The sequence below is a fragment of the Pseudonaja textilis genome, chromosome 5 (assembly GCF_049901715.1).
Source record: "Pseudonaja textilis isolate UNSWEBS1 chromosome 5, rPseTex1.2, whole genome shotgun sequence".
NCBI classification, from domain to species: Eukaryota; Metazoa; Chordata; class Lepidosauria; order Squamata; family Elapidae; genus Pseudonaja; species Pseudonaja textilis.
This window is the reverse complement of record NC_141994.1, coordinates 51,731,953-51,757,515: the sequence shown is the minus strand read 5'-3', so window position 1 is coordinate 51,757,515 and position 25,563 is coordinate 51,731,953. Positions and strand designations below refer to the sequence as shown.

The 25,563-nt window shown below is 35.7% G+C and overlaps 1 protein-coding gene across 1 annotated transcript in view; it reads right to left on the bottom strand.

Moving 5' to 3' along the window:
* LARGE1 (LARGE xylosyl- and glucuronyltransferase 1) overlaps positions 1-25,563 on the bottom strand; it is a 347,751-nt gene that overhangs the window by 131,508 nt on the left and 190,680 nt on the right. Inside the window, exon 6 of the mRNA XM_026695460.2 lies at positions 17,849-18,020. Within this exon, the coding sequence (XP_026551245.1) occupies positions 17,849-18,020 (172 nt within the window). The remainder of the gene's footprint in view (positions 1-17,848; positions 18,021-25,563) is intronic.

Genomic DNA, 25,563 nt, shown 5'->3' with positions numbered 1-25,563 from the left:
TTGAGAGTATACTGAGAGTATTTACACCAAGACAAATTCCTTGTGTGTCCAATCACACTTGGCCAATAAAGTATTCTATTCTATTCTGTTCTGTTCTGTTCTGTTCTGTTCTATTCTATTCTATTCTATTCTATTCTATTCTATTCTATTCTATTCTATTCTATTCTATTTAATATTACTATCATGTAAATTTTTTAATTTAATTAAACTAAGCAATTTAGTTCATAAGGAATTGGGTATATATTCTATATATTATTGATGACATTCTAAATATAGCCAAATAATTAAACTTACACACGACTGCACTATACAGATATTTGACATATAACATTTTCTTTCTCTCTATCAAAGCAAGTTTCAGTCACTTAAAAACTCTGCTTTTATAAACGCTAAATAAAATGGACTTAATTATCGCTTGCCCAAAGGTTGTCCTTGCCTATATGTGAATATGACAAACCTCATCTAACTACAGGTAGTCCCTGGTTAACAATGGTAATTGGGACTGAAATTTTTATTGCTAAGCAAAGTGGTTGTAAACCATAGTCCTGGTTGCCATCCTTAACTGAATCCCACCAGATCCAAACCATTCCTGACTTAATCTCTCTCAGCCATTAGCCTGTGTAAGGTAAGGGACTGCCTTCTCTGCTACGCCAACCAACCTACTTTCACAGGCCCTGAGGCTATGTGCTCCATTGGTCCTGCTGGCCTCCTGCCCTGCCACCTCCAGCTGACCTTAACTATTTTTTTCCTTCCTGTTACCAATGAGGCACATCTGTCAAGCCCTTCATAAGGCAGCTGCAGACTGTGGCAGGCCTTTTTTTTTCAAGGCTGTGTGCATCCTATTCCAAATTTCATGCAGCCTTCTCACAAGGCTTTGGAGCAGCTTCCTTATGAAGGTCAAGTGCACATTTTTAGCAAAAGAGAGCAGACCAGCAAGATGGGTGGAGTGCAAGGTGAGCAAAGTCTGGGTGTTAGGGTCAGCTGAAGTCCAGGGTAGAGGCATCGGAGTGCAGGGTGGGAAAAAGGCAGAGCTCCTGGAGAGTCAAAATACCCCTATGGTTGTAAGTCTGGAGAGCTGCAAAGTGCCTGAATTTTGATCATGAGCCCATAGAGCAGGGGTGTCAAACTGGCAGCCCGCAGACCAGATGTGTTATGTGCAGACCACACTCACCCCAGCTCTGTGAATGGGAAAAACACTGTGAAATGTCACATGATGGCAATGTGACACCGCGAGTTTGACACCCGTGCTGTAGAGGCACTGCAATGGTCATAACTTTGGGAATAGGGTATAATAACATTGGTTCAGCTGCTATAACTTTGTATAGTCATTGAACAAATGACCATTAAGTGAGAATGATATAGTGGGACCACCAGCTGAAGAGGAAGGGGCCCCACCAGGGTGAGTAGAGAGACATTCAGCATAGAGTCTGTTCAGGGGAGGACAAACACAGATAAAATATCTTCTGTTTCCCAAGGAAGGAACACAATTTGGAAAGATTCTTGTAATATAAGTGATCAACAATAAAAAAATCTATTTGAGTCTATCCATAAGTGGTTCTGGTTACTTGTGCCTGACAAGTACCTGCATATAAAAATTATGAGCAATTTATTTAGTTGTCATTTTCTCATTATTTTTTGAAGTTCCTAAATATAGTCTGTCCTGTAATCCTATCACATTTATCAGAGAGGAAGTGTCTTCAAGTTAATAAAGTGTAACGGTGCAATCCTATGCATATTGACTCAAAGATGAGTCAATATGCATAGGATTGCACCATTACACTTTATGATCTACTAGGCTAAATGCTGATCCAATGACTAGAGGAGAATAAAAGGGAAAAACTAGAAGGCCACTCTTGGAATAGGTAAAAAAATGGAAGGTATTTGAAATATTACCAATGAGAATTATCATGATGGTACAGCCATCTACAATTTGCAAAGCTGTGCATTACTGACAATATAGACCCAGTCTGAAACAAAGTTATTTTGTAAAGAGCAAATTTTTCAAAATTGGCAATCTTAGAATGTGAACATTTAAACTACCAGAATTCCCAGACATAATTCCCAAAGCAGAAAACACCTCTGTAGAACAAACCTGTATGATTATCAATATTGACTTTGTTAGAGAAAAATATAATTGGACAGAATTGTTTAGAATTCAATCGTATTGATTAGGGAGACTGAAACTGTTAAAGAAAAATGAAATTACTGTTATGAAGCACTGTTTTTGTTAGGGGGGATGAGAACTAAATTCAATTACAAGTCGCAATAAAAAGAATGGAGAAAGGTTGCTTGGATTATATAATGAGCTCTGTGCTTAAGTAAAGATAATGCACTATAATTTCTTGAGTATTTCCATCAATACTGAATTAACCTTCCTTTGGGAGATTGTATTTAAGGGATTCAGGAAAATCTACACTCGCTTCATTTCATTGCCTATATTTCAGAAAGAATGTAGGAATATTCTGAATAATAGCTTCAAAGCATGTGCACTGGGAGGGATAAAAATCAATAGATTTGGAAAAGATGGAAAATGAGGACATCTTTCAAGAAATAACTTTCTTCTGGTCCATCACTTTTTAAAGTAACACTTTCAAAATCAAAATGGGAAGAATATATGGTTTGTCATCTCTTTCCTTTCCTCTCATTTGTTCAAATTTTTGCAATTCCATTCTATTCTTGCAAGGAAAGAAATGATATAAAAAAGTTTAATGCATTATCATGAATCCCTTATTCAAGTAAAAAACAAAACAGAGGAAAGGAAATATTAGCAGTCTGTTTCTATGGAAATATAAAACAATGTTTCCTGTAGCTATGGCAACCAAGCCTTTAAAAAGCAATAACCTAACCGTCAAATAATACTGGTGCCAATATATCATTACTTTTGATGATTCCAAGCCATGAATCAAATTATTCCTTTCTTCTAATCTTAAATAGATTCTTGGCAAAAATTTGGGATATACGGCTAGTTTCTATTTCATCAATTTCAGGCTACAGTATTGGTAGAAAATGTCATGGCAGCTTAACAAGAGGCTACAGATGGTCCTCAACTTACAATGGTTTGAAGATACGATCGTCTCAGAAAAAAATTACTTACCATGAAAATTCTTGCAATTACAACCATTGTACCACTCTTACGTGATCACAATTTCAGCACTTGGCAAACTGGCTCACATTTACAATGGTTACAGCATCTTCTTTGATCTTGCATGATCACAATTCGTGACCTTCCAGCTGGCTTCCAACAAGCAAAATCTACTGAGAATCAACCCTGTGATTCATTTAATGACCATGGCAAAAAAATGGCCATAAAAATCACATGGTGACTCCTTTAACAACTGCATCATTTAGCAACTGAAATTCCAATTCCAACTGTGCTCATAGGTATTATGAACAGCAACTGCTTCCTTGGTTCTGTTGCTGGTCACAGTACTGTTTCACAATTACTTACCTAGAAGTCAGTGACCAAGTTATAATGATAATCTCATTTGTTTTTGTCTTAAACTACATCAAATACTTTACATATGAGAGAACTGCCTTTATATCTCCTTCTAAAAATAACGATCCATGTTGTAATAAAACAGTGACTTCAAACAGAACCTTTCTCTCCATAATAGCCATAAAACTACTTATTCTGAACCTGCTGGGCAATGGAGACCTCTGGGCAATGGAGAGTACTTTTAGGTTCCATGGGTAAAGTAGACATGCTCTAATGTACTTTTTTATGCTGCCAAATATAATCTTCCATACTGAATTTGAAAAATATAACCCAATCCAGAAGGAACTCTCCACCATGAAGTTTATTATTATAAATAGAAAATTAGACCTTGGAAATATAGACTGTTACTACTATTGCCAAAGAGAACTAAGAAGGGGCCAGGCATGACTTGATAAAATAGGATATCAAGCAATGGTTATGCTTATTTAGTGTGAAAATGTAAATTGTATTGATAGAATGCATGTGGTTAGTACCATAATCTTAGGTATGGGAATTTGTCTATAAAATATAAAGCTCATCTTTTATCCCCAATAAAACATACTGCAAACTTAAGTCACTGACCCAACTGATTGGAACTCTTCTTTGGTTCTTTTTACACATCAGAGCCAAATAATGACAATAGTTATAAATAACATTGTCAAAATAATGTTCTGATAGCTCATTCCTCCCTATTTATTCCTCTGCAAGGCTTACTGTCCTTTAACTAATTCTGAATTAATTCTGTTAATTGATGCTAGAATATACCAGCTGCAAAGATCTCTAATGAAAACTGTTATTAATCTGGCAGGTTTCTGTTTCTGTTCTGACCCCAATTGTCCTATCAGTTCTGCATCTAAATTATTATCTGTGTTAGACTATGCATTCACCTTCTGTTTATGTACCCAAAGGATGACCAACATCTCTTGTGCTTTGTACCAGACAGCCATGAGCAGATCCTTGCAGATATTTTGTTTTAGTGAGATAAGTGCCAGTATTCTCAGATAACTCACAACTGATAATAGAGCTTCTGGGAAACAAGGTATCAAAGAGATTTCCCACACTGCTAGGCACTAGTGGCCTCTTAATTTTTATCTGCTCCTCCTACAAATAATCCTTGCAATATTTTTCTAACCGTTCTTCTAAAATGCTTGATAATACATTTCTTTGAAAACTGCATGGAGTCATCTGAACAGATACAATTGAGATTTTTTAAAATTTTGTCCACAGTTTTGCCTTTATGCCGTAACTCAAGGATAAAGCTTTACTATGTTTGTAGTTTTACAAGCAAATATTTTCATCCTGCTTTGCCTTTTGGTTTGAAATGGAAGTAAAATAAATCAGCTACACTGAAAAATCAAAAATATACAGAAGTTGGTTAAAAAAATCAACATCTAGTACCTTTACTATGTTCATCCATTAAAGGCTGGGCCTGATATAGTATACCACTGAAGTATTTTGTAAAGTAGAAAAGGAATTATTTATATATGTATTTGATTTGATTATATATTCTGCTATTCCATCAGGAGTCCAACATGGTTTTACTTTATCTTCATTGCGATCATGTGAAGTAGATTTGGCTGAGGGATAGGAACTACTCCAAAGTTACCCTTTGAGTTTCCATAGCGGAAGGAGAACTTGATTTTAAGTTGTCATGCTACTGTAGTTACATAACATTTCAGCACATAAGAGCAGATTTACACAAATTATTAAAGATCTGTTGGCTGATAGCAGAGTTCATCATCTTTCAGATTCTTCTCATTAAAGTGAGCATTGTAGTTAAATAAGCAAGAAATGGACTGCTTTGTAATTGGTAGGAACTGGAAATTCTAACTTGTGCTTCCCAACTGTCAAGAATGAACTGTGATACCTAATTATAGCTCATGAAAGCTGAAGAAGTACAATACATAAAGTGCATGTACTGTAAATACAAGGCATAAAATACATAAAAGTTTTTCTGGTTTACTTAAGTGCTTGCCTTCCTGGAAGGAGCTATATGAGATGTGAGTTTCTGGTGCTAATTGACAGGAATCAATGCCAGTAAAAACACTTCACAGAGAAGCCTAGATACATGCAAAATTAAATTGTGCATTATTCTTTGTTTATTGGGAGGAGCTATGCAAGAACAGTCTACATATCTCTGTTTTCTTTCCTTTCTGAAATGGCATATCCTGTGAGTGGGGGAAATGGCCAGAATTATAAACAGATAATTGTCATTAAAGGTATATGAACAAGGACAAAATAAAATTCAATGGTGAAAAAAGTAAGGTTCTACATTTAGGCAAAAAAAAATATCAAATGCACAGGTACACTATATGTGGTACCTTGCTCAATAATCATAACTGTGAGAGGGATCTCCGAGTCCTAGTGAACAGCCATTTAAATGTGAGCCAGCAGTGTGCAGCAGCTGCCAAAAAAGCCAACACACTACTAGGCTGCATAAATGGATAGAATCAAGATCAAGTGAAGTGTTAATACCACTTTATAATGCCTTGGTAACACTTGGAATACTGCATTCAGTTTTGGTCACCACTATATAAAAAGATGTTGAGACTCTAGAAAGAGTCCAGAGAAGAGCAACAAAGATGATTAGGGGACTGGAGGCTGAAACATGAGGACGACTGCATGAACTGGGTATATCTAGTCTAATGAAAAGAAGGGTTAGGGGAGACATGATAGCAATGTTTCAATATCTCAGGGGCTGCCACAAAGAAGAGGGAGTCTAGCTATTCTGCAAAGCATCTGAGGGCAGGGCAAGAAGCAATGGATGGAAACTAATCAAGTTCATTTAGAACCAACGTTAAGACACAAAAGCCATATTCTCTTGTGAAAGGTATGCTTTGTAAAGTGCACAAAATCCAGACAGTTTTATGGCCCAGTAACCCCAGTAATCATGGTACTGTTCTCTTTTACAGTGAATGTGGAAGTCGTTCTTATGTTTTAGCCTCCAGTCCCCTAATCAAACAAACAAGCAAGCAAGCAACAAATAAATAAACTAACAATGGCCGAATAAGTAACAGCAAAGATCTTTTGTATTACTGACAAGAAAGCTACCTAGATTCTCCTATGCAAAACCCCAGCAATTTAACCTGATTTATAGAAATTGTTACCTTCATCCCCTACATTACAATGTAGATCAGAAAAACAATGAGTGAGATGTTACTAACAAGTTGAGAAAGCTATCCAAAGTTAGTTTTGTCTAACTGTTGATACTTAGAATTCTGAATAGTAAAACATGCTGGCAACCTCCAAAATCTGTTTTATTATGGATGTAATTTTTTTAAAGAACTAACCACATTCTAACAAGCTTATATGGATTCTACATAGGAGCCTTTACAAGTTTCTGGAAATTTTATTTGAATTAGAATGAGGCAATCAGGTTAGGACTGTGTGTCCCTAATTATGGCAGCCTTATTTTCCAAGAGCCTTTTATCTTAGTGAGCTGTAAATCTTTTAATTTCCCAAGGACTACAGACATTTTAAAAAATAATTTGTAAACTTCACTTTTTTATTGTCTTCTAAAGTGCCATGGATGTTTTGATTGTTTCTAATGATTTAGAATTATAATTACATTTAAAACTGGCTTAGAAGATACAAAGTATTCCAGTTCTGCTCCACTATTCTTACGTGTAAATTTATAATAAATTTATAAATTTGTTACCTTTCAAAAAGTTCTGAAAATAATACACTGTTAATTTTTTTTTCCAAAATTCTTTTGATTTTTCTTTTTTAACAATGGTTTTGAAATATTTCTAATATAGCTTGATCAAATGATTTTAAGTTGTTCATTTAAATATTTAGCTGAATTCAACTGATTTGTCCCAATTACACTGACCCATCCCACCATGTCAAGCAAAGGGGACATGCTATGAATCTATCAGGCAAATAATTTTGACTGATAGGATCTAGGAGGTGGGCCTTCTCTTAGTTACCCCACCCTTTGGAACATCTTACTTCAAAGGTGAGGCAAGCCCCCACTCTGTTGTTTTTTTCCAGAAGAGTGTTAAAATTAGCTCTGCCAATTAGTATGAGGGACTAAGAGTACACTGAAACCTTGAGGGTAGCTGATAGCTTGAGGGCATTCCTTCTATTTTGTAAACCTTTGTAGTCTTTTGAATGTTTTAATTTTGATATTCATATCTACTTGTAAATTTTCATCTTAATGTAATGATCCTGACTAATGAACCCAAACAAATTAGAACTCTGAGGCTGAGATCTTCCTCTAAGAACTTCTTTATTGGGTACATCATATCGGCAAGATCAAATGGAAAACCAACTCTAAATGGTTTCCATGGTTTCAGTATAATTAAAATAGCAAATAACTGCCTCCCAAAAAGTCACAGGTCACGTTGGCCAATTAGGTCAATTGGCAGGCTCTCCAGGCACTCCACCTTGTCTCTATCCACCACCTGTAGAGATGACCTTGGTTCCCATGAGAAAGTTCTGTGTTTGGTCTAGCAATGTATTTCATCCTTCTTTCCCCTTTCCCCTCTATGTGGCAACTGAGGAATAGAAAAATGGCTTCCGATTCGAAGTTGATACTTGTACTTAATTTGGTTTTTAACTGTGGTTTTAGCCATGTATATTGTTTTATTATATAGTTGTAAACTGACCAGAGTCATTTAGTGGGATAGGAGGTGTAGGGATTTAATAAATAAATAAAAACATGCATATAATTTACAGAATAAAGAATACAAACATTGGACAGTGTTGGGATTCAGGATTTAGTGATTGTGGTTTAGACAACAGTTTTCCTAACATTTCGCCAGTCACTATGAATGGAACTGTGGAGAAATATCAGGAAATCTTAACACTGTCCAATAGATACTGGCCATAAAAGCTTACCCAGAATGTATGTGTGCTTTTGAGTCAATTTTTGACCCCAAGTGACTACCTGGACAAGTCCCTGTATTTTTCTTGGCAAGATTTCAGAACTGATTTGAACTGATAAGCAAACTGACTCTCACATGAATATAACCATTATTATTATTATTGATTGTTATATACCCAAAAATATAAAATCGTATCAGCTAGTTCTTTACATGGTATTGGCATTCATGCCTATCAAGACCTTGCCAAGAACCTAGGGAGTAGATACCACTAGTTAATGCATAGTCTTTCCATTTTAATTTTCAGATGTTGATATTTTGTGATTTTCTCCAATTCTTTACTTTCTATTTATAATGCCCTGGTACCAGGACATCAATTATCCATACTTTCCCCTTTTCAACCAGTTAAACCTATGGTTGATATGTTATATGATATTTTATAAACCAAGCTTTTACCAGCCTGCATTAGGAAATCCCACAACATTTCAACCTGCTCATTTTCAACTACTTATCCAACAATATGCTTCCACCAATTATTTATTATTGGTATGATAATTATTTAAGATGTTTCAATGAATCATTTGGAAATTGTGTTATATTTTTATTTATAATCAGGTGTGACCTTCTTGCATGAGTTGAGGATATTATCTACTGTTTCTTCTGCTTTTTTGCACAATTTGAACTTTGATGACTTTTCAATCCTGGCTAGTTGGAATACCTTGCTCTTGCACAGCCAAAATCAAGCCCTCACTTTCTTTTTTAATGTTCCAGTTGTAAGCCATTATTAGGTTTTATCTTTTTTTTCCCCCTTGATCTTTTGTAGAAATTGACCATACAATGCTTTTCCTTGCCAATGTTCATGTTCATGTTTTTACTACATTATTTCAATACTCACTTCTTGTTTCCAGTACATTTAATAAGTTCCAATTTTTAATTTACATGAATGCTTATTCTTGGCTGTGTTTTATATAATCATAATCATGATACATGCATTTATTCTTTGACAGTTTATTTGGTTTGAAGTAAATGTCTGCCTCCATTTCTTCAGGGCAGGTATAATTTATCAATATCCCTACAGGGATGTAATACATAATGTGTAGTGATCACACTACACTATTTTTTTGATCCAAACTATCCAGTTCAGCTTTGTCCAGTTAAAAATTCCAGCAGTGTATCACATTACAAATACAGCCCAGGTTTTTATGGCTTTGATGTTTCCACAATTCAATTTTATATTTAGCAATGTTCTCTGTTATAGTGCCTGCCTTCTACAATCAAATCCTCCTAGAAATCTCTGTTGGTCCAACTCTGATATTCTTCCAGAAAGCTGGTGTGTATTTTTGTTAGAAGGAGTATGCTTGTCCAGATGCATGATGCTTCTTGTTCTTCTTCTTCTTGTTCTTCTTGTTCCTATTGAACATAAGCCATCTCGAGTCATTTTAGAGTTGAGCAGTCTCTAAATCCTCAAATATTTGTTAAATAAATCCATTCTGATACATAGTTGAGGTCTTTTTAAAGGGTAGCAGTATTGTCTGTGGTGTTGAACAGCTTTACATCGTCAGCGAAGAGAACGCAGTTGCTCTTAATATGATCAGAGGTCATTTATGTAGAGTATGAAGAGAGTTGGTCCTAGAACACTGCCTTGGGGGACACCACTGTTGACAGGTACAGAATTTGATAGGACACTCCCAATTTTGACCATTTGTTGTCTGTTTGACAGGAATGCTTCTATCCAGTTATGCAGGTGTCCAGAGATGCCATAAGATTTTAGTTTTAGGAGTAGTTTGTCGTGTACCACTGAATCAAAGGCTTTACAGAAGTCTATGTAGATTGCATCTATTGCTTTGCCCTGATCCAGTTGTGTAGTCCATATGTTTTTGCAGTGTAAGAGTTGCAGATTGCAGGATAGTTTTTTTCTGAAACCAAATTGTTTATTAGAGAGTAGGTTGTTTGTCTCTAAGTGGAGGATAATGGATTGGTTAATAATTGATTCCATGACTTTACAGGTGACGCAGCATAAAGAGATTGGTCTGTAATTTTCAACTAGGCTGGGGTCTCCCTTTTTGAAGATGGAGATGACTGTGGCTTGTGACCATAATTTTGGCATGGAGCTGGTCTTGAAAGATTTTTCAAAGATTATGCTTAGAGGTTCAGCTATTGCAGTGGATAGCTTTTTTAAGAAGTAGACACATATTCTGTCTAGTCTAATAGATAGAGATGGTTTTAGATTGGGTAGTGCTTTTTCAACATTGTCTACTGTAAAATCGATATGTATTAGATCATTGTAGTTGTCTGTGGTTTGACTAGGAAATACTGGGCATGATCCACTGCTTTTTACAAATACTGAGCCAAAGAATGTGTTAAAGAGGTTGGCTTTAATAATGTCGTCGTTGCAGTCTTTACCATTAGGTCCTTTCAGGGGTGGGATGGACCTTGAGACTTTTAGTTTGTTGTTTACAAAACTGTAGAAAGCGTGGGTGGAATTGGTGTGTAGAAGGTTTTCCTCTTGTTTAATGTGATAATTGGTGCATTCAGTCTTTATCTGGTGGCATAAATTTTTGTATCAGCTTTTGAAGTTGGCAACATGACCAGATTTGTTTTTCCACCAAAGTGATCTCTTTTTGGATTGAAGCTTCCTTATTGTTATGGGTAATCTGTTTTTCCTGGTTTTGGGAGTTGTTATTGGTACATATAGTTTGATGGCTCTTTTGATTTCTAGTAAGAATATGTTGTAATGGTCTTCAACAGTATTGCATCCAGTGAATAGAAATTGCCAATCAAGGGAAGAGAGATAGTTGTCTATAAGATCATAGTTGCCTTTTTTGAAGTTATAATTGGAGATTTTGTCAATGTGATGATTTTTGTGTGGACGTATGTGAGACAAAAGTCAATCATGCTGTGGTCACTGTTGGAAAAGGATTCTTTAATTTGTATTCTGTAAATTGGATTCAAACTATTGCAGAAGATGAGATCGAGACAGTTGTTAAGTCTAGTATTGTTGGTTACTAGTTGTTCCAGTCCCAGGTTTATTACAGCATTGTAGAAGGTTGCATGTATGGGTTCAGTTTTACATTTGTTTAGGGTCCAGTTAATGTGAGGTAGATTGAAGTCACCAAGAAAGATAAATGTGTGTGGGCAAGATGTTGCACTGGCACTCTAACAGATCTAAGCTTATTGTAACTTTGCTCCAGGTGGAAATAGTTGTTGTATATTTTGACCATTAACATAATTGGTATCAAACTCCCTGTGAAAGATTATGACCTTGTAGAGATTAAAATAACTTTTAGGACAAAAAGTTTGTTTCATGGCAGCTGTCATAGGATGGCTTCCTTTAAGAATTGCTTCTTATAAGAATATTAGCAAGTCTGCTACGAAGAGTTATTTTAATTATCTTACCCATTCCAATGAGACCACTTAGTGTAGCGATTTAAGGCATCAGGGTAAAAACCAGGAAAGTGTGAGTTCTGGTCCCACTTTGGGTATGAAACTAGTTAGATAACTTTGCCCCTCTGGTCTCTCTCAACCCCAGCAACTACTTATAAAAATCTTGCCAAGAACACTGAAGGGATTTGTCTAGGTAGTCCCCAGAAGTCAACAATGACTCAAAAGTGCATACATACACACACTCATGCCAATAGGCTTCAAAACTGCACCTACTACCTAATGTTGCTTTGGACCCTCAGAAGAGCAATATTCTTATGTTCTTACATGCTGCAGTTCTAAGGATTTAAAGTTCCAAACTGATTATGTGATCCTTAGCTGTGGGCACATGAAACTGTACCCAAAACATTGCTAAACTTTTCTGGCATTTATGATGTCAAAAGGTATTTTTCTTTCTGTTTGAACTGCTGATGCAAGGCAAACAGATATAGTAGCCTGTGTGTATTCAGGAGAGGCTAAACAAAACTCACCTTTTGCTTAGCAGTGTTGGGTGTTTTTAAAACCACTTAAAAATAGAATTGGGGGGGGGATTTTGAATAGCAATCAATTTCAAAAGAAAGTATTTTTACCAGATACTTGTAATATAGTATATGAATGCAATATCTGCTTGAGAATACATTGTATAAGAGTGCTTGATGGAATCAGGTTGGCCTGCATTCATTTGGCCATCCCCTTGGGAAAATGTTGTGCGTGAAACAAGTTTAGCGTGAATCTGGAGTTACATATAGTGCTGTTTTTCACCCTGACTTTCTAGTTTATTTCAATAGATTAATAGATTTCTATAGAATAGAAATATGCCTATTTCAATAGATGTATTCTTGTGCACCTATAAATAAAAAGTTTTAACCATAGATCTTTCAATGAATTTGATGAAAGAATGCATACGTATATTTGTCACTTTAATTTTCAATGTATCTCCTTAAGAGTAACCAATTAGTATGCTGCGCATCTTCTGGAAGCACCTAGAAGACCTTTCCATCTGCAGTAGCTTTTTAGTGATTTGGGAAAAAAACCCTATGAATATATAATTTTAGGAGAAGATTACCTGGGACTGCTTTCTAATCTAGCTAGCATTTTAGATCTACATGTTACTGTGTAATTACATAGGACACAATTTTTAAGCACCTACAACTATGGAATTATCTTTCGAAAGTTGCTCATTTAGTGCTCATGGCATAACCATTGTAACTTCTCATTAACCAGCTCTTGGTCTATTGTTTTTATTTTATTTTTTAAAGTAGGGGTTTTGTTTTAATAAATTGAGCATAATTCTGAAGTTCTAAGCAATATACAGGGAAAATAGTACTGTTTGAAAAATACATCAGATGAGGACCTAAATAAGAAATTAAATCAATAATTAATATCTATCAGTATAAAAGAACCATCTCTACATGAAGCTGTTTTGAGTGCCACAGTTGAAAAATGGGATCAAAGATTTCATATCTTCATATACATACCAGTATATCCAATTAGTCAATTTAGCAGCAGATCTGTTGTGTGGAATGTATTGATATTCATTCCATCTATCTTTAAAATTGTAGAACAAGAATTAAAGCTCCTTCTTCTGCCTTTGACCTCTATAATAGTCTCTTTGTCTCATATGTTTCTAGGATGCTACTATAACATAAAAGTTCCTGTCAAGTGGCAAATTGAAACTAAGATTCTATATATCAGCTGCCATTAGAGAACTTAGAGTAATTAACTAGCATCTTGTACAATAACTCAGAGGATCAGAAATATGGATGGCCCATGTAAATCAGTCCAGCACAAAGAAATGCCCTCTGACATGGTAATTGTGTAGCTTCCCATATCTGCTGAAGGAATCCATCCTTGTTTATTGCTTAACTAAAGCACAGGTTGGATCCTACTGTGCAATGACCTTCCCAGAGACAATACAAAACATCTTTTTCCTGAAGAAAAAACACTTATACTTCAAAAGTAATAACCATTCCAAAAAATCACATCTTGAAATAAAATAAGGAAAATTTATTTTAGCCTCTGTTTCCAGGTAAGCACCATAGTAGTTAAAATTATGGTGTTTTATAGTTAAAATGAAGTTTAGAAAAACATCACTGTTGTTATATCATAAGTAATTGATATTCTAAATTAATTTTTCAAACATTTCTACTGTAGCCAGATAGAGGGTAGCAGCTGGTGGCTAATTTTAGTTCCCTAAACAAGATTCTTGAATAAAACATTCATAAATCTAAGTTCAAACGGAAATTAGTTAAATTTATTTTAAAATATTTTACAAAAATCCCTAAGGTATGGTGCGACCAGGACAAGCAGATTGCCTCTTCTAGGTAGATAGTTCTACTTCTCCCTGCATCACCTGCTGTGAAAATTCTTCTCACAATTCAAGCAATATCAAATTGGACAAGTCTTGAACTAGTCAATTGTTGCCAACAGCTGGGTGACTGACTGATTCTAGTAAGAACGTCAGTGATATAGAAAAGCCTTCAGTAATAGAAGCATTAGACAGTCAAGTTCCCGCAGAGAAGGAACTATCTTTAATGACAGTATTACCATCCTTGTGTATTAAGTTGACAATCTTTCAAAACTGCACTAAGATGTTTTGATCAAAATTCAGAAGTAGGACTGAAGTTCTAAAAGCAAAGTGGAAATATTCAGGTTCCTTCCCCCACCCCCCACCCCGATATTTGAACAGCTCCAACTCTCCAAGGATTTAAAAAGCCTTCAAGATCTGGCTCTTTGTCCAGATCTTGAAGGCTTTTTAGAGAGGAAGATCGATGCCCTTTTTTTGCTTTCTGTTCTTCCCTGCCATTCTTGTCCCTTCATTTTGTGTTGTTTTTATGTTTCTGTATTGTTTGTTTTTTTAAAATGTTTTAACAATTTTAAACTTCCTAGGGTCATTGGGGTTGGTGGCACATAATAAATTATGGTTGGTCATACACACCTAGCCAGATGTTTAACTGGACATGGCATTTTGTCCACTTATTGAGTCTTTCCCAAGGACTTAGGATAGGCAGATAATGTTTTTTGATATTAATGGTATTATAAGATGTAGGCTCTTCCATGTAAAGCTGCCTTTTGCAAGATATTTCGTCAATACCAATGGTGTTCAGATGGTGCTTTGGGACTGCATACAAGCAGTCTGTTACTATTGGTACTATCTTTGTTTTCTTTTGCCACTGTCATTCTACTTCTATTTGTGGGTCTTTGTATTTTGTGGTTTTCACCAGTTTTTCTCTTCTCTTGTGCTATCTCTAGATACTGCAATGTTCATTATCCAGATATTTTTTTCTTATTAATAGTTTTTAAGTCTTGAGAGTTGTATGATGTTTGTCTGATTGAATGCTAAAATCCCAGATAACTTTAACTTCTACATTTTCTATTACTTTGTGTATTTTGTGGTCTTCTTGATGGTGGTCAAATGGGATTTCTTGCAGATATTCTAATGCACCATTGTTGCTACTTTGTCATGCCATTATTTGTAGTCAGTCTGTGTGATCTTTTTGCAGCAGCGAATAAAGTGGTCCATTGTTTATTCAGCTTCTTTGCAAAGGTGGCATTTGCTGTCTGTTTCTGTCTTCTCAATTCTGGCTTTGTATGCATTGGTTTTTAAGGCTTGATCTTATGCATCCAGAATTAGCTCCTGTTTCTCTTTTCAGCTTTCTAGCACTTAGTCATTGCCAGGTCTTGTTGTTTTCTGGTTTGCTTGCTAAACTTTTTTTTAACTATTCATCATTTGTTTTTTCTTATGGACTAGATTGGTATCTTCAGTATTCAATAAGCCTTCCTGGTATATTAACTTCAGCACATCTTCTTCACTGTTCTTCTCTTCTTCTTTCATCTTTTTTCTCCTCCTTCTCCTCTCTGGTATACTTGTAACATTCCACCGTTTTCACTGATAAATAAGGGCACAATTCTCTGTTATTATTTTTCTGATCTTCATATTCGGGGCTCCTAATTTAATTTGAATTGCATGGTTTCTTCTTTGTCAGGTGTTGACTGGTTCATTGCAGTGTTCCATAAATGGATTGGTAGAAATGTTTCTGATTCAATTGAAATTGGAGATTCTTCATATAGCGTGTGCAATTGGAGCTTTGAATCTGCTGGGGGTTTTTTTTGGCTATGATTGTTATTTGTTACTTTATTATTTCTAGTGCTTCTGTGATATTCCTTGTCATTAGGTGACAATTATCAGGCAGAAAGTATTTAGTCTTCTTGTTCATCAGCTTCTTTTCTTTCACCTGCTCTACCTTGCTTGTACCTGATCTTATTTCCAAACTGATTTTAGTAATGCAGTTTGGGTTCTTTCTTCTTCTTTGTTGATTTCCATCCAAGGTATTAAATTATAACTGCAGCTGTGCTGTACCATCAATTGCTTCTTGTAGTTTTTATTTGATATTATAGCATTGGCATTTCTTAATACTTGTGCTAGTTTTTTAGTAACAAGTTTCAATGCAGACAGTCTTATTCTGTTGCTTTTATACTCTTCTAGATGCTCAGTTATTATTTGTTTCAATTCCTCTTGTCTGTTTAGTTACAGAGCTTTACTTTTTTCTAAAAAGAAGGTAGAGGAGAGGTTGAAACATTTCATTTGGGAATGAAATGTTTCAAAGTCTATACTGGCTTTCTCTACTGCTGACTCTGCCTTTTTGTCTGTACTGTCTGAGCTACCTCTGGAAGCTTTTGATTTCGTTGCCCTGGATAGAGACTTTCCCATTTTTTCCAACTCTGGTTCTGTGAATACTTTATTTTATATTATAAATTGACTTTGATCTTCTAGCCTCTGTTCTGTTACTTCTGGTTATGGATGTTGTTCTTTCCATAACTGGCATTTTTTTCAGATGTCTCTTCTCATTGGATTTGATTTATAAGAGCACATCTTTATGTCTTTGTTTTCAGTCTTTGTGTATTTGTGACAGAGAAGAAACGTTTTGACCAGTATTCCTGCAGCTGCTGGCCCTGTTTGCTCAACCAAAAGTCCTGAATCCTGTAGTCCATTTGTCAACAGAAGTCCAGAAACTCCAACTCCTAATATGGCCCTTGTTGATCTGGGAAATGATCAGTCCAATATGAATTTATGTAAGTAATGCCTCACCAGATTCTTTATAGAAAGGACACTTTTTGTCTGGCTTCTCTGATGAGACATGTCTAGTAAGGTTGAACCTCTGGCATAGCTCTCTTCTTCCTTCTGCCCCACAACTACATCACGGTAATGACTGGGGGTATTATTACTATTAAAAGACAAGAGAAAGATGAAATGCACCTAATAATTTGCAAATGCAGATAAATGAGATAATCCTTTCATTAATTTAGTATGAGTGCATTTCATCTGTTTGCTTAAAAAAACATTTCTTTGGTCAGAATGTGTATAGTTGGATAGCTTTGCTGGAAAGTTTCATGGATATTTTTACCGCCAACAAAATTAATAATTGATAACAATTGCAATGAACATCCTTGTTCATTCTGTCTAAAACAGTTTATTACTTTATGAGAGTGTATGTAAGAAAATTGTGATTTGGGGGAGGGGAGGGAGTGAGGCGGATTTTATATTTATTCCTGAAAAATATGTTCCAGAAAGTCTTCCAGCATCCCAGAAAATTCATGGGGTTATAGGGAGGTGGGTGAAGAGATGAAAAAAATCTATTACATTTTTATATTTTAATCTAATAATACTTGATTATGATGAGTTTTCAGCAATTTAACTGCATTACACTTAAAGGTCTATTTCTTACTTGCTATGCAAGACAACGCAGGAATGGTACTCAGTACTTTGACTTCATCTTGTCATTCTAATTCTGTGATTGCATTGCTTGTCCTTACAACCAGTTTTGAATTGATCCTTCTCCTTCAATCATCAGCTTTGCCATTATAATAATTGCTGCAATCTTAGATGTACCAGAGGCTAACAACAGTACATGCAATTGTAAATAGTCACACCCTACTATTTATGTTTATACTCACTAAAATATATTCCAGAGGTTTTCTAATTAACTGTGGTAAAATGTAAATTAATAGGTAACAGTCTGGAAGGAGTAAATAAAAGCAGGCAAGGGCACAAACACCTCAAACTTCAAAGAACTTTATAAATCATGAATATTAACACAAATAATAAGAAATAAAGGCATTACAGTACCTCTGAACTTGTGAAAGACAGCCCAAAGCTCAGCAATGTCTGTAGCAAAGGTAATGTCAGTATCAAGGACAATGACTCGTTCAAGATTGGCGGGAAGTGTCTTTGTGAGCACCAGCTTCATCAGTCCATAGATGCCAGAATAGTGTTTGTTGGGTATCCAGGATACTTCAGACTAATAGCCAGAAAGGATAAGGAACAAAGAAAAGAGGAAGGGAAAACACTTTACTAGAGACAATACTTGATGTCAAAACAAACTGGTTTTTGAAATGACAAATAGCACTTTGCAGAACAATGAACATATTCTTCATCAAAGCAAGACAACTGAGATACAGGGTTTTACTCCAAAAGTTAATGTTATTCCACCCACAAAAAAGCCTCGGAAATATCCAGAGTGACATCCCAGCAGCATCAGCATAACTTTAGTGTGCTCAAGGATATACAGTATATTTGTGATTTTCAAATCATCTCACCTGATCGCCCTACAAATGTGTTTGGACTGTTAAACTTCTGTTCAAAATCTGCCACTCATGGCATTTATTTTAGTTTTGCAAAAGGGCCAAAAAGATGCCAATTAAAGCACCATCATAATGGAGAAGACTTTTTAATTGCAGTCTACTTTTTCTGGAAGTTCTTTCCAGATGCACATGTTTGACTGCCTCTTAATCTTTTTTTGTTCCATCTGATTTTTAGCTGGATTTTTAAACTGCTATCATTCATTATCTGATATTATATACTGCAAATTGTGATTTAGTTTTGAGTTGGAATTATTTTATGCTGCAGTACTAGTTTTAATGTGTAAATGAAACTTCATGTTTTTAAAATTTTACTTTATCTCCTTGAATTGCTTTCCTATCCTGAAAGATGGCATACAATATTAAAATGAAACATAAATCCAACCCAAAGCATATAATTAAATAAAAATTGGTTGATTAGAAATGCTGATGAGAAATGATGGAAATTGGAAATGATGCTGGCAACAAGCATTTTTTTTAAATAAAACTGTATTTTCCAGCTCCATGATTGTTCCACAAAGTTAGCAGTTGTTAACATTATAATCATCTCAAATCTCCTTTACAGGGTTGGATAATTGTAGAATGGAGTCCAAGAATAGTTAAGAATTACAAACTACAACAAGATTCAGCAATCTTTTAGGATGGCATGATAACTATAGGCCAAAAACTTTTCTTACCAAATTGTATTATTATTATTATTATTATTATTATTATTATTATTATTATTGTTGTTGTTGTTGTTGTTGTTGTTGTTGTTGTTGTTGTTGTTGTTGTAATTTGTGCTCTAAAATCTCAACCAGGAGATTAAAAACTATAACTTGAGGGTTCTGGGTTTTGCCATAGTACTGCTAAGCCATGACTTAAAAAAGAGAAAATAAAAATGAGTAGGGAAGGCAAATAAGTATTCACCAGGTAGAAAATATTTCCGCTTGCTCTAGTAACAAGTACAGGACTACAGTATTTGGATCTTATCTCTCAAAGGTAAAACATGTTATAAATCCTCAACCTATGACCAATTATTCAATGACTATCCAAAGTTACAATGGTACTGAACAAACTCTGGTTACAAATGGTCCTTGGAGATTTGACCATCCCATCATGCCTATGACCACATGATCACAATCTGGGCATTTGGCAACTGGTTCACAGAATCTGGGCATTTGGCAACTGGTCCCAGCACCCCAGGATCATATACTGTAATCACCATTTATAGCCTTCTCTGCCATCTTCTCCAAAAAGTTAATGGTGAAGCAGGCAGGGAAGTTCTTAAGTTGTTGGCATAAGACTTCCCACCTCAGGCACCGACCTAACCCTCACTGTGACTTCCCTGCATACTCAAGTATCCCTTGCACATTTGTGCATCCTCACACACTCTCCCTAACTCATGCCACACCCTCCTTGCACCTTTGCTGGTCTTCCCCAGCCCATGGCACACCTCTCATGCAATCCCTCACACCTTTGTGAACTATCCTTGACCTACACTGCATCTCTCATATACCCTCATACCCTCGTGCAATCTCTCTGAGCTGTGCCATGCCTCTTGTGCATCCCCTTCCTTTGCATCCTCTCCAACCCTACCCCACACTCCTTCCTTCCTCACCCTGCAGCAGTCACTTACCTGTCTGCCTGAGAGTTGAAAGCTCACGCCAGCTTCCCTAATGAGCTTGGTTGAGAGAAGCTGGAGGGAAGTTGCCTCACCTATCGACTAAGGACTAAGGGATTCAATTAATGATGAAAACCAGGATTGCATGGATTGCCACCGCTAAGCAATGTGGCAATGCTTCACAACCAAATTCCTTGGCAATGGATATTCTGGATCCTATATTAATGTAAATATTTTAGTCACCACACCCTTTACTCAGAAGTAGATTATGCACTGTAGTGCTTATAAAAAGGTCTAGTCTGAAGAAGTGGTTAAATGAACTGGGAGGCCATAAATTCTAGTCCTGCCTCCTGAGGCAGCTTTAGACCAGTCTCTCTCTGCGTTTTAGGAAGAAGACAATGGCAAACCCCTTCCAAACAGTGGGAGAGAGATGGGTGGTAAAGAAATATGCAATAAAACAAACAAAAGTTGCCAAAAAACTTTAGGGACATCTCCATGTGGTCAACATAGGTAAACTGATGGGAAGGCAAAAACAAACGAACAGTACAAAAGTCTCTCTTTGCCTTTGCCTTTTGTTACAAAGTATTTCACTGACAAATATTGATTCTTTTATCTTGAGAGGCAATCCCTGTGAATCCTATTTTGAAAGATTTTGCTAAGGTCAAGAATAAAGAAATAAATCTTTCTAAATCATAGTATTTGCCAAGTTAATGTATTTATGTGGGTAGGCATGTAGGCAGCCAGATCACTTGTTCCCAGATGATCCCATTTTTCTCAATTTCCTCAAACCCTTTCATTAAAAGTTGTCATAGTATTTCTTTAGAGAAATAAGTTAGAAAAAACTGAAGCTGCAATACGTATAAGCATTGTATACCTTTAACAATGTCTGCTTTACATTTGTATTGTATTTTAGTTTCAAGGATACAGCTTTAACTGAACCATGAATATGCTATCTTTCAAGCACAAGGACACATATGTCCCTCTTATGGAACATACAGTTTTTTTAAAAAAGAAAAGAAAAATGTTTACCACATTGGAGTGGAAAATGGATTACAATCCATATTCTGGAAGAAATTGCAGCCCTCTTGTGGGGTTGCAATTTTGATGTACAAACCTACTTTTGATTAACAAATAATTGTCTTCTCAAAACACTTTGTTTTACCAACCATGTAAACCTACAACAGGCTGAAAAAAGTAACCAATCCCTGCATTTATAACTAGCACCAATGATGTTACCTAGCTTGGATAATGCAAGAAAACAAGGGAGCTCAGACACCACCAAGGACCCCTCATTCCAATCCTGAACTACAAATATTCTCCTTTATTGGTGCTTACAATTGTTGCAGCATTCCCCACTATCATATGATCAAAATTTGGGTCCTTGGCAATCAGCATGCATTTACAATGATTGCAGTGTCCTGCGGTTATGTGATTACTATTAGTAACCTTCACACCTGGCTTCTGACAAGCAAAGTTAATGGGGAAAATGGATTCACTGAGCAACTGCCTGATTCATTTAACAATTGCAGTGATTCACTTAACAACTATGGCAAAAATGATAAAATCAGGCATGACTCACTTAACAACTGCCTTGTTTTAGCAGGAGAACTTCTGGCCCTAATTCTGGTTATAAGTCGACAACTACAATAAGGTCCATGTCTTTTATGAAACTGACCAGTAGGAACAAGCATTAACATTTTGAAATTTGATATTGGGCATCTTCCAGTTGCTCATAGCTTTTTCAAACAGTTGTTGGTCTTATTAGCTGAGAATTCTAGATTGGAACCCAACCAATCTATAAGAACACAACGAAAAAGGAAGGTTTTGGACATCAATTATACTGCAGTTACTTAGTCTTTCATATCCTCATGGGGGTACCAGTTGGAACATGGTTTTATTAAGTGTTTATGGAATTAGCACAGAGTGGAACTTCAGTTGTGGAACTGAATTTCAATGGGAAGGTTAGCTATTGCATTCATTTGTGTTAAAACGTCATAGTGGCCTATTTTGGAAAGTCACAATATGTCATGTGACGCCGTGAGTTTGACACCCCTACTCTACACTGTAAATCACCTAGAGAATGCTGGGAAGCACTATGCAGCAGTATATAAGCCTAAATGCTATTGCTATTTGACTAAGAAAATGAGTCTGTCTCATTTATCATTTTATATTGAAACAAAAAGATTTTAAAAAACTGCAGCAAATTGGTCACCTTATATTTCTCCATATAATATCATTTCAGCATGCTTATGTTGCAACAAGATTTACAAAATTAAAGCGTCTTTGTGTAACTTGGCTTGTGTGTTTACTAGCCTGTGTGATGTATGCATGGGCATGATTTAAATAAATAATTAATTCTAGGGAAAGAGCCAGATGGAGAAGTGGATGGAAGAAAGTTTTAAATCTCTGCTTCATTGTCACCCCAGTGTTAAATAAAGCCCTCACATCTGCCATTTGCTATGGAAGAAAAGTTTCCTTTGGCAACAGCTGGAGCTTTATTCCCACTGCAAGTAGAAAATATGAGAATGCTCAATAGAATGGGGGCTGCAGCCAGGGCCAAGTATTAGTTTTCTCCACCCCAACTACAAATTTGGTCTCACTACAAAGAAGCAGTTTGACAAAAAAATAAAACAACATTACACAACTAACTGTCCAAGCCCAAACAACATGAATGTCACATTTAATTTGATTTTAAATTAAACTCAGTGGGAGTCATTTGAAATGGACTGTTCCTGACCTTAATTTGACATTTTCCCAGATACATTTTTAAAGTATTTGATTAAGTTAAGTCAGAAATCTTTATAAAACTGCCGTGTTACAAGCTCTTTATGTTCTTCTGAAAGAACCCTTTAGGATTATGCGAGTGAACCTTTTCATTTTCATAAATATTCTGATATATATTCTTTATAACAAAAATATGAGAAAGAAAGCACACATGCTTATATTATATAAAATATTGTATTTCTGCTCTATACTTTGGGGAATGCCAGTACTGCACAGCAACACTGACTGCTTTGGAAGAATTAAAAAAAAAAATCTTAAAAGTTACTAATTCTTGTAACTTCCAAGAGAAGATAGAGGACTAACATGGTCTGAAAAGTGAGACTGACAACTGGGAAGCAAGCTGGACCAGTGAGACTTTTCTAGACAAGATGAATCGAGGGATCTCTCACATATGCTCTGGAAGTTGGTTCTTTGTGAGGGAACCTGAGAATCTGGAAGGACTCCTTGAGCAATTGATAGAGTGCTGGAGCAAGGAAGAAGTACCAAGCTCAGAGTCTCATATGGAGCCTGTTTAAGGACACTAGGGCACATTTATATTATCAAAGTTATAGAGATTTGCCAAGGAGCAGAAAAACAACAGCTGGTGAGTGATCTTTCAACCTGGATTAAAGTTAAAAGCAAAAAACAATTGCAATGATGTTAAAAAACAATTAGAAACAAAAATCTTGCCAAGAACATGAGTTAAGCAAGTTTAGAAAGGATTAAGGGGACAGATGAATTTGAACTTTTATTTTAAAGTACTTTTGCTTTATTATATAAATAATACATACTTCTGTGGGAACGAGAACTATTTAAATTTGCTAAAGAAGACAACTACTTGGTTTCATTAAAAAAAAAGAGAAGGTTGCAAAGGATCATATGACCATAGAACTAGAGAGTGCTGAATGGGGCCAAAGAATTAAGAAAGCAGAAAGAAACAAGAAAAAATGGTTCTCTTTTCTGTTTCCTTTAGGGGTTATAAATAAAAACAGAGACATGGCTACTACCATGAGATCAGAAAAAAAAAATCTCAGAAGGAAGATTAACAGAGCAAATAACAGAAAAAAAAGATTATGTCAGAGATTTTATAAAGAATGTTTGAAAAACTGGAGAAGAATGTTACAGCATCAGTGACTGCACCAGTAACTGAATCTACCAGTAGTCCTCAATTTATGACCACAATTGAGCTCAAAATTTCTGTTGCTAAGTGGGACAGTTGTTGAGTGATTTTGCCCCATTTTATGATCCTTCTTGCCACAGCTGTTTAGTGAATCATTTCAGTTGTTAAGTTAATAACAGTTATTTGATGAATCTGGCTTCCCCATTGACTTTGCTTGTCAGAAAGTCACAAAAGGTGATCACATAACCAAAGGACACTGTAACCGTCATAAATATGAGTCAGTTGCCAAGCATCTGAATCTTGATCACCTAACCACAGGAATGCTGCAACAGTCATAAATGTGAGAAATGGTCGTAAGTCACTTTTTTCAGTGCTGCTGTAATTTTAAATGGTCACTAAATGTTGTAAATTGAAGATTACATGTATTAAGATAGGTCTGGTTTCTCTTGAAGGGAAAATGAAAAAAAGATTTGCAAATATGAAAAAAATGAATAAAAAATTTAAAGAAACTATAATATAAATGAGAAGAGAGATTGAAAAAATTAAAGACAAAATGGAAATTTCCAAAAAGGAAACCAATAATCAAGAGATGGGAAAAATAGATAATATGGCACTGTTGGAATGAAGAAAGAATTTTGTTTGAGAAAGAGCTATTTCAGTGAAATCTGTAAAGATATTGTTAAATCTTTAGAAAGTTTTTGAAATGAATAAAATGTTAGTGCAGATCTGGACAAAATATATAGAATAGTTTATTAATTGATTATTTTATGACTTTATCAGTAAGATGAAAGAAAAATAAAATACATAATCTGATTCCAGGAAAAAATACAGTGATAAATATACATTAAAATTAAAATTAAACTCCGGATCCCTTCATAAGTGGATTACTGCCTTCCTGTCAAACAGGTAACAAATAGTTAAAATAGGAAACGTCCTATCAAACCCTGCACCAGTTAACAGTGGTATCCCCTAAGGGAGTGTTCTAGGATCTATTCTCTTTATACTCTATATAGATGAGCTTTGTTATCACTTTATAAGCAACTGCATCCTCTTCGCTGATGATGTAAAAGTATTTACCAACAATGCTACTGTCCTTCAAAGCGACCTTGATTATGTGTCCGAATGGTCAGTTGGCAACCCCAAATCTCGACCAACAAATGCTCTGTCCTACACAATACACCAAATACAAGCTAGGTAGACATGACGTCGTTGACGACCCTCACTCTGTCAAGGACCTTGGACTACTCATATTGAATGACCTAAACGCCAGAGCTCAATGCAACAGCATTGCCAAAAAGGCTTTAAGAGTTGTAAATCTAATCTTACGAAGCTTCTCTTCCATTAATACTGATTTGTAAACTAGGGCATACAAAACCTTTGTTAGACCAATACTTGAATACAGCTCTGCTGTCTGGAATCCGCACTGTATAGCAGACATTAATACAATTGAGCAAGTCCAGAAGTATTTTACAAGAAGAGTACTACACTCCTCTGTTTGCGACATAATACCCTACACCATCAGGCTCGAGATTCTGTTCTTAGACAAGCTCGAACTACACTGGCTTAGATTGGACTTAAGCATAGTATATAAAAATATCTGTTACAATATCTAAGCTTTAACCACAACACAACAACACAAGAGCACACAACAGATATAAACTTAATGTAAACCACCCCAAACTTGATTGCAGGAAGTACGATTTCAGCAACAGAGTGG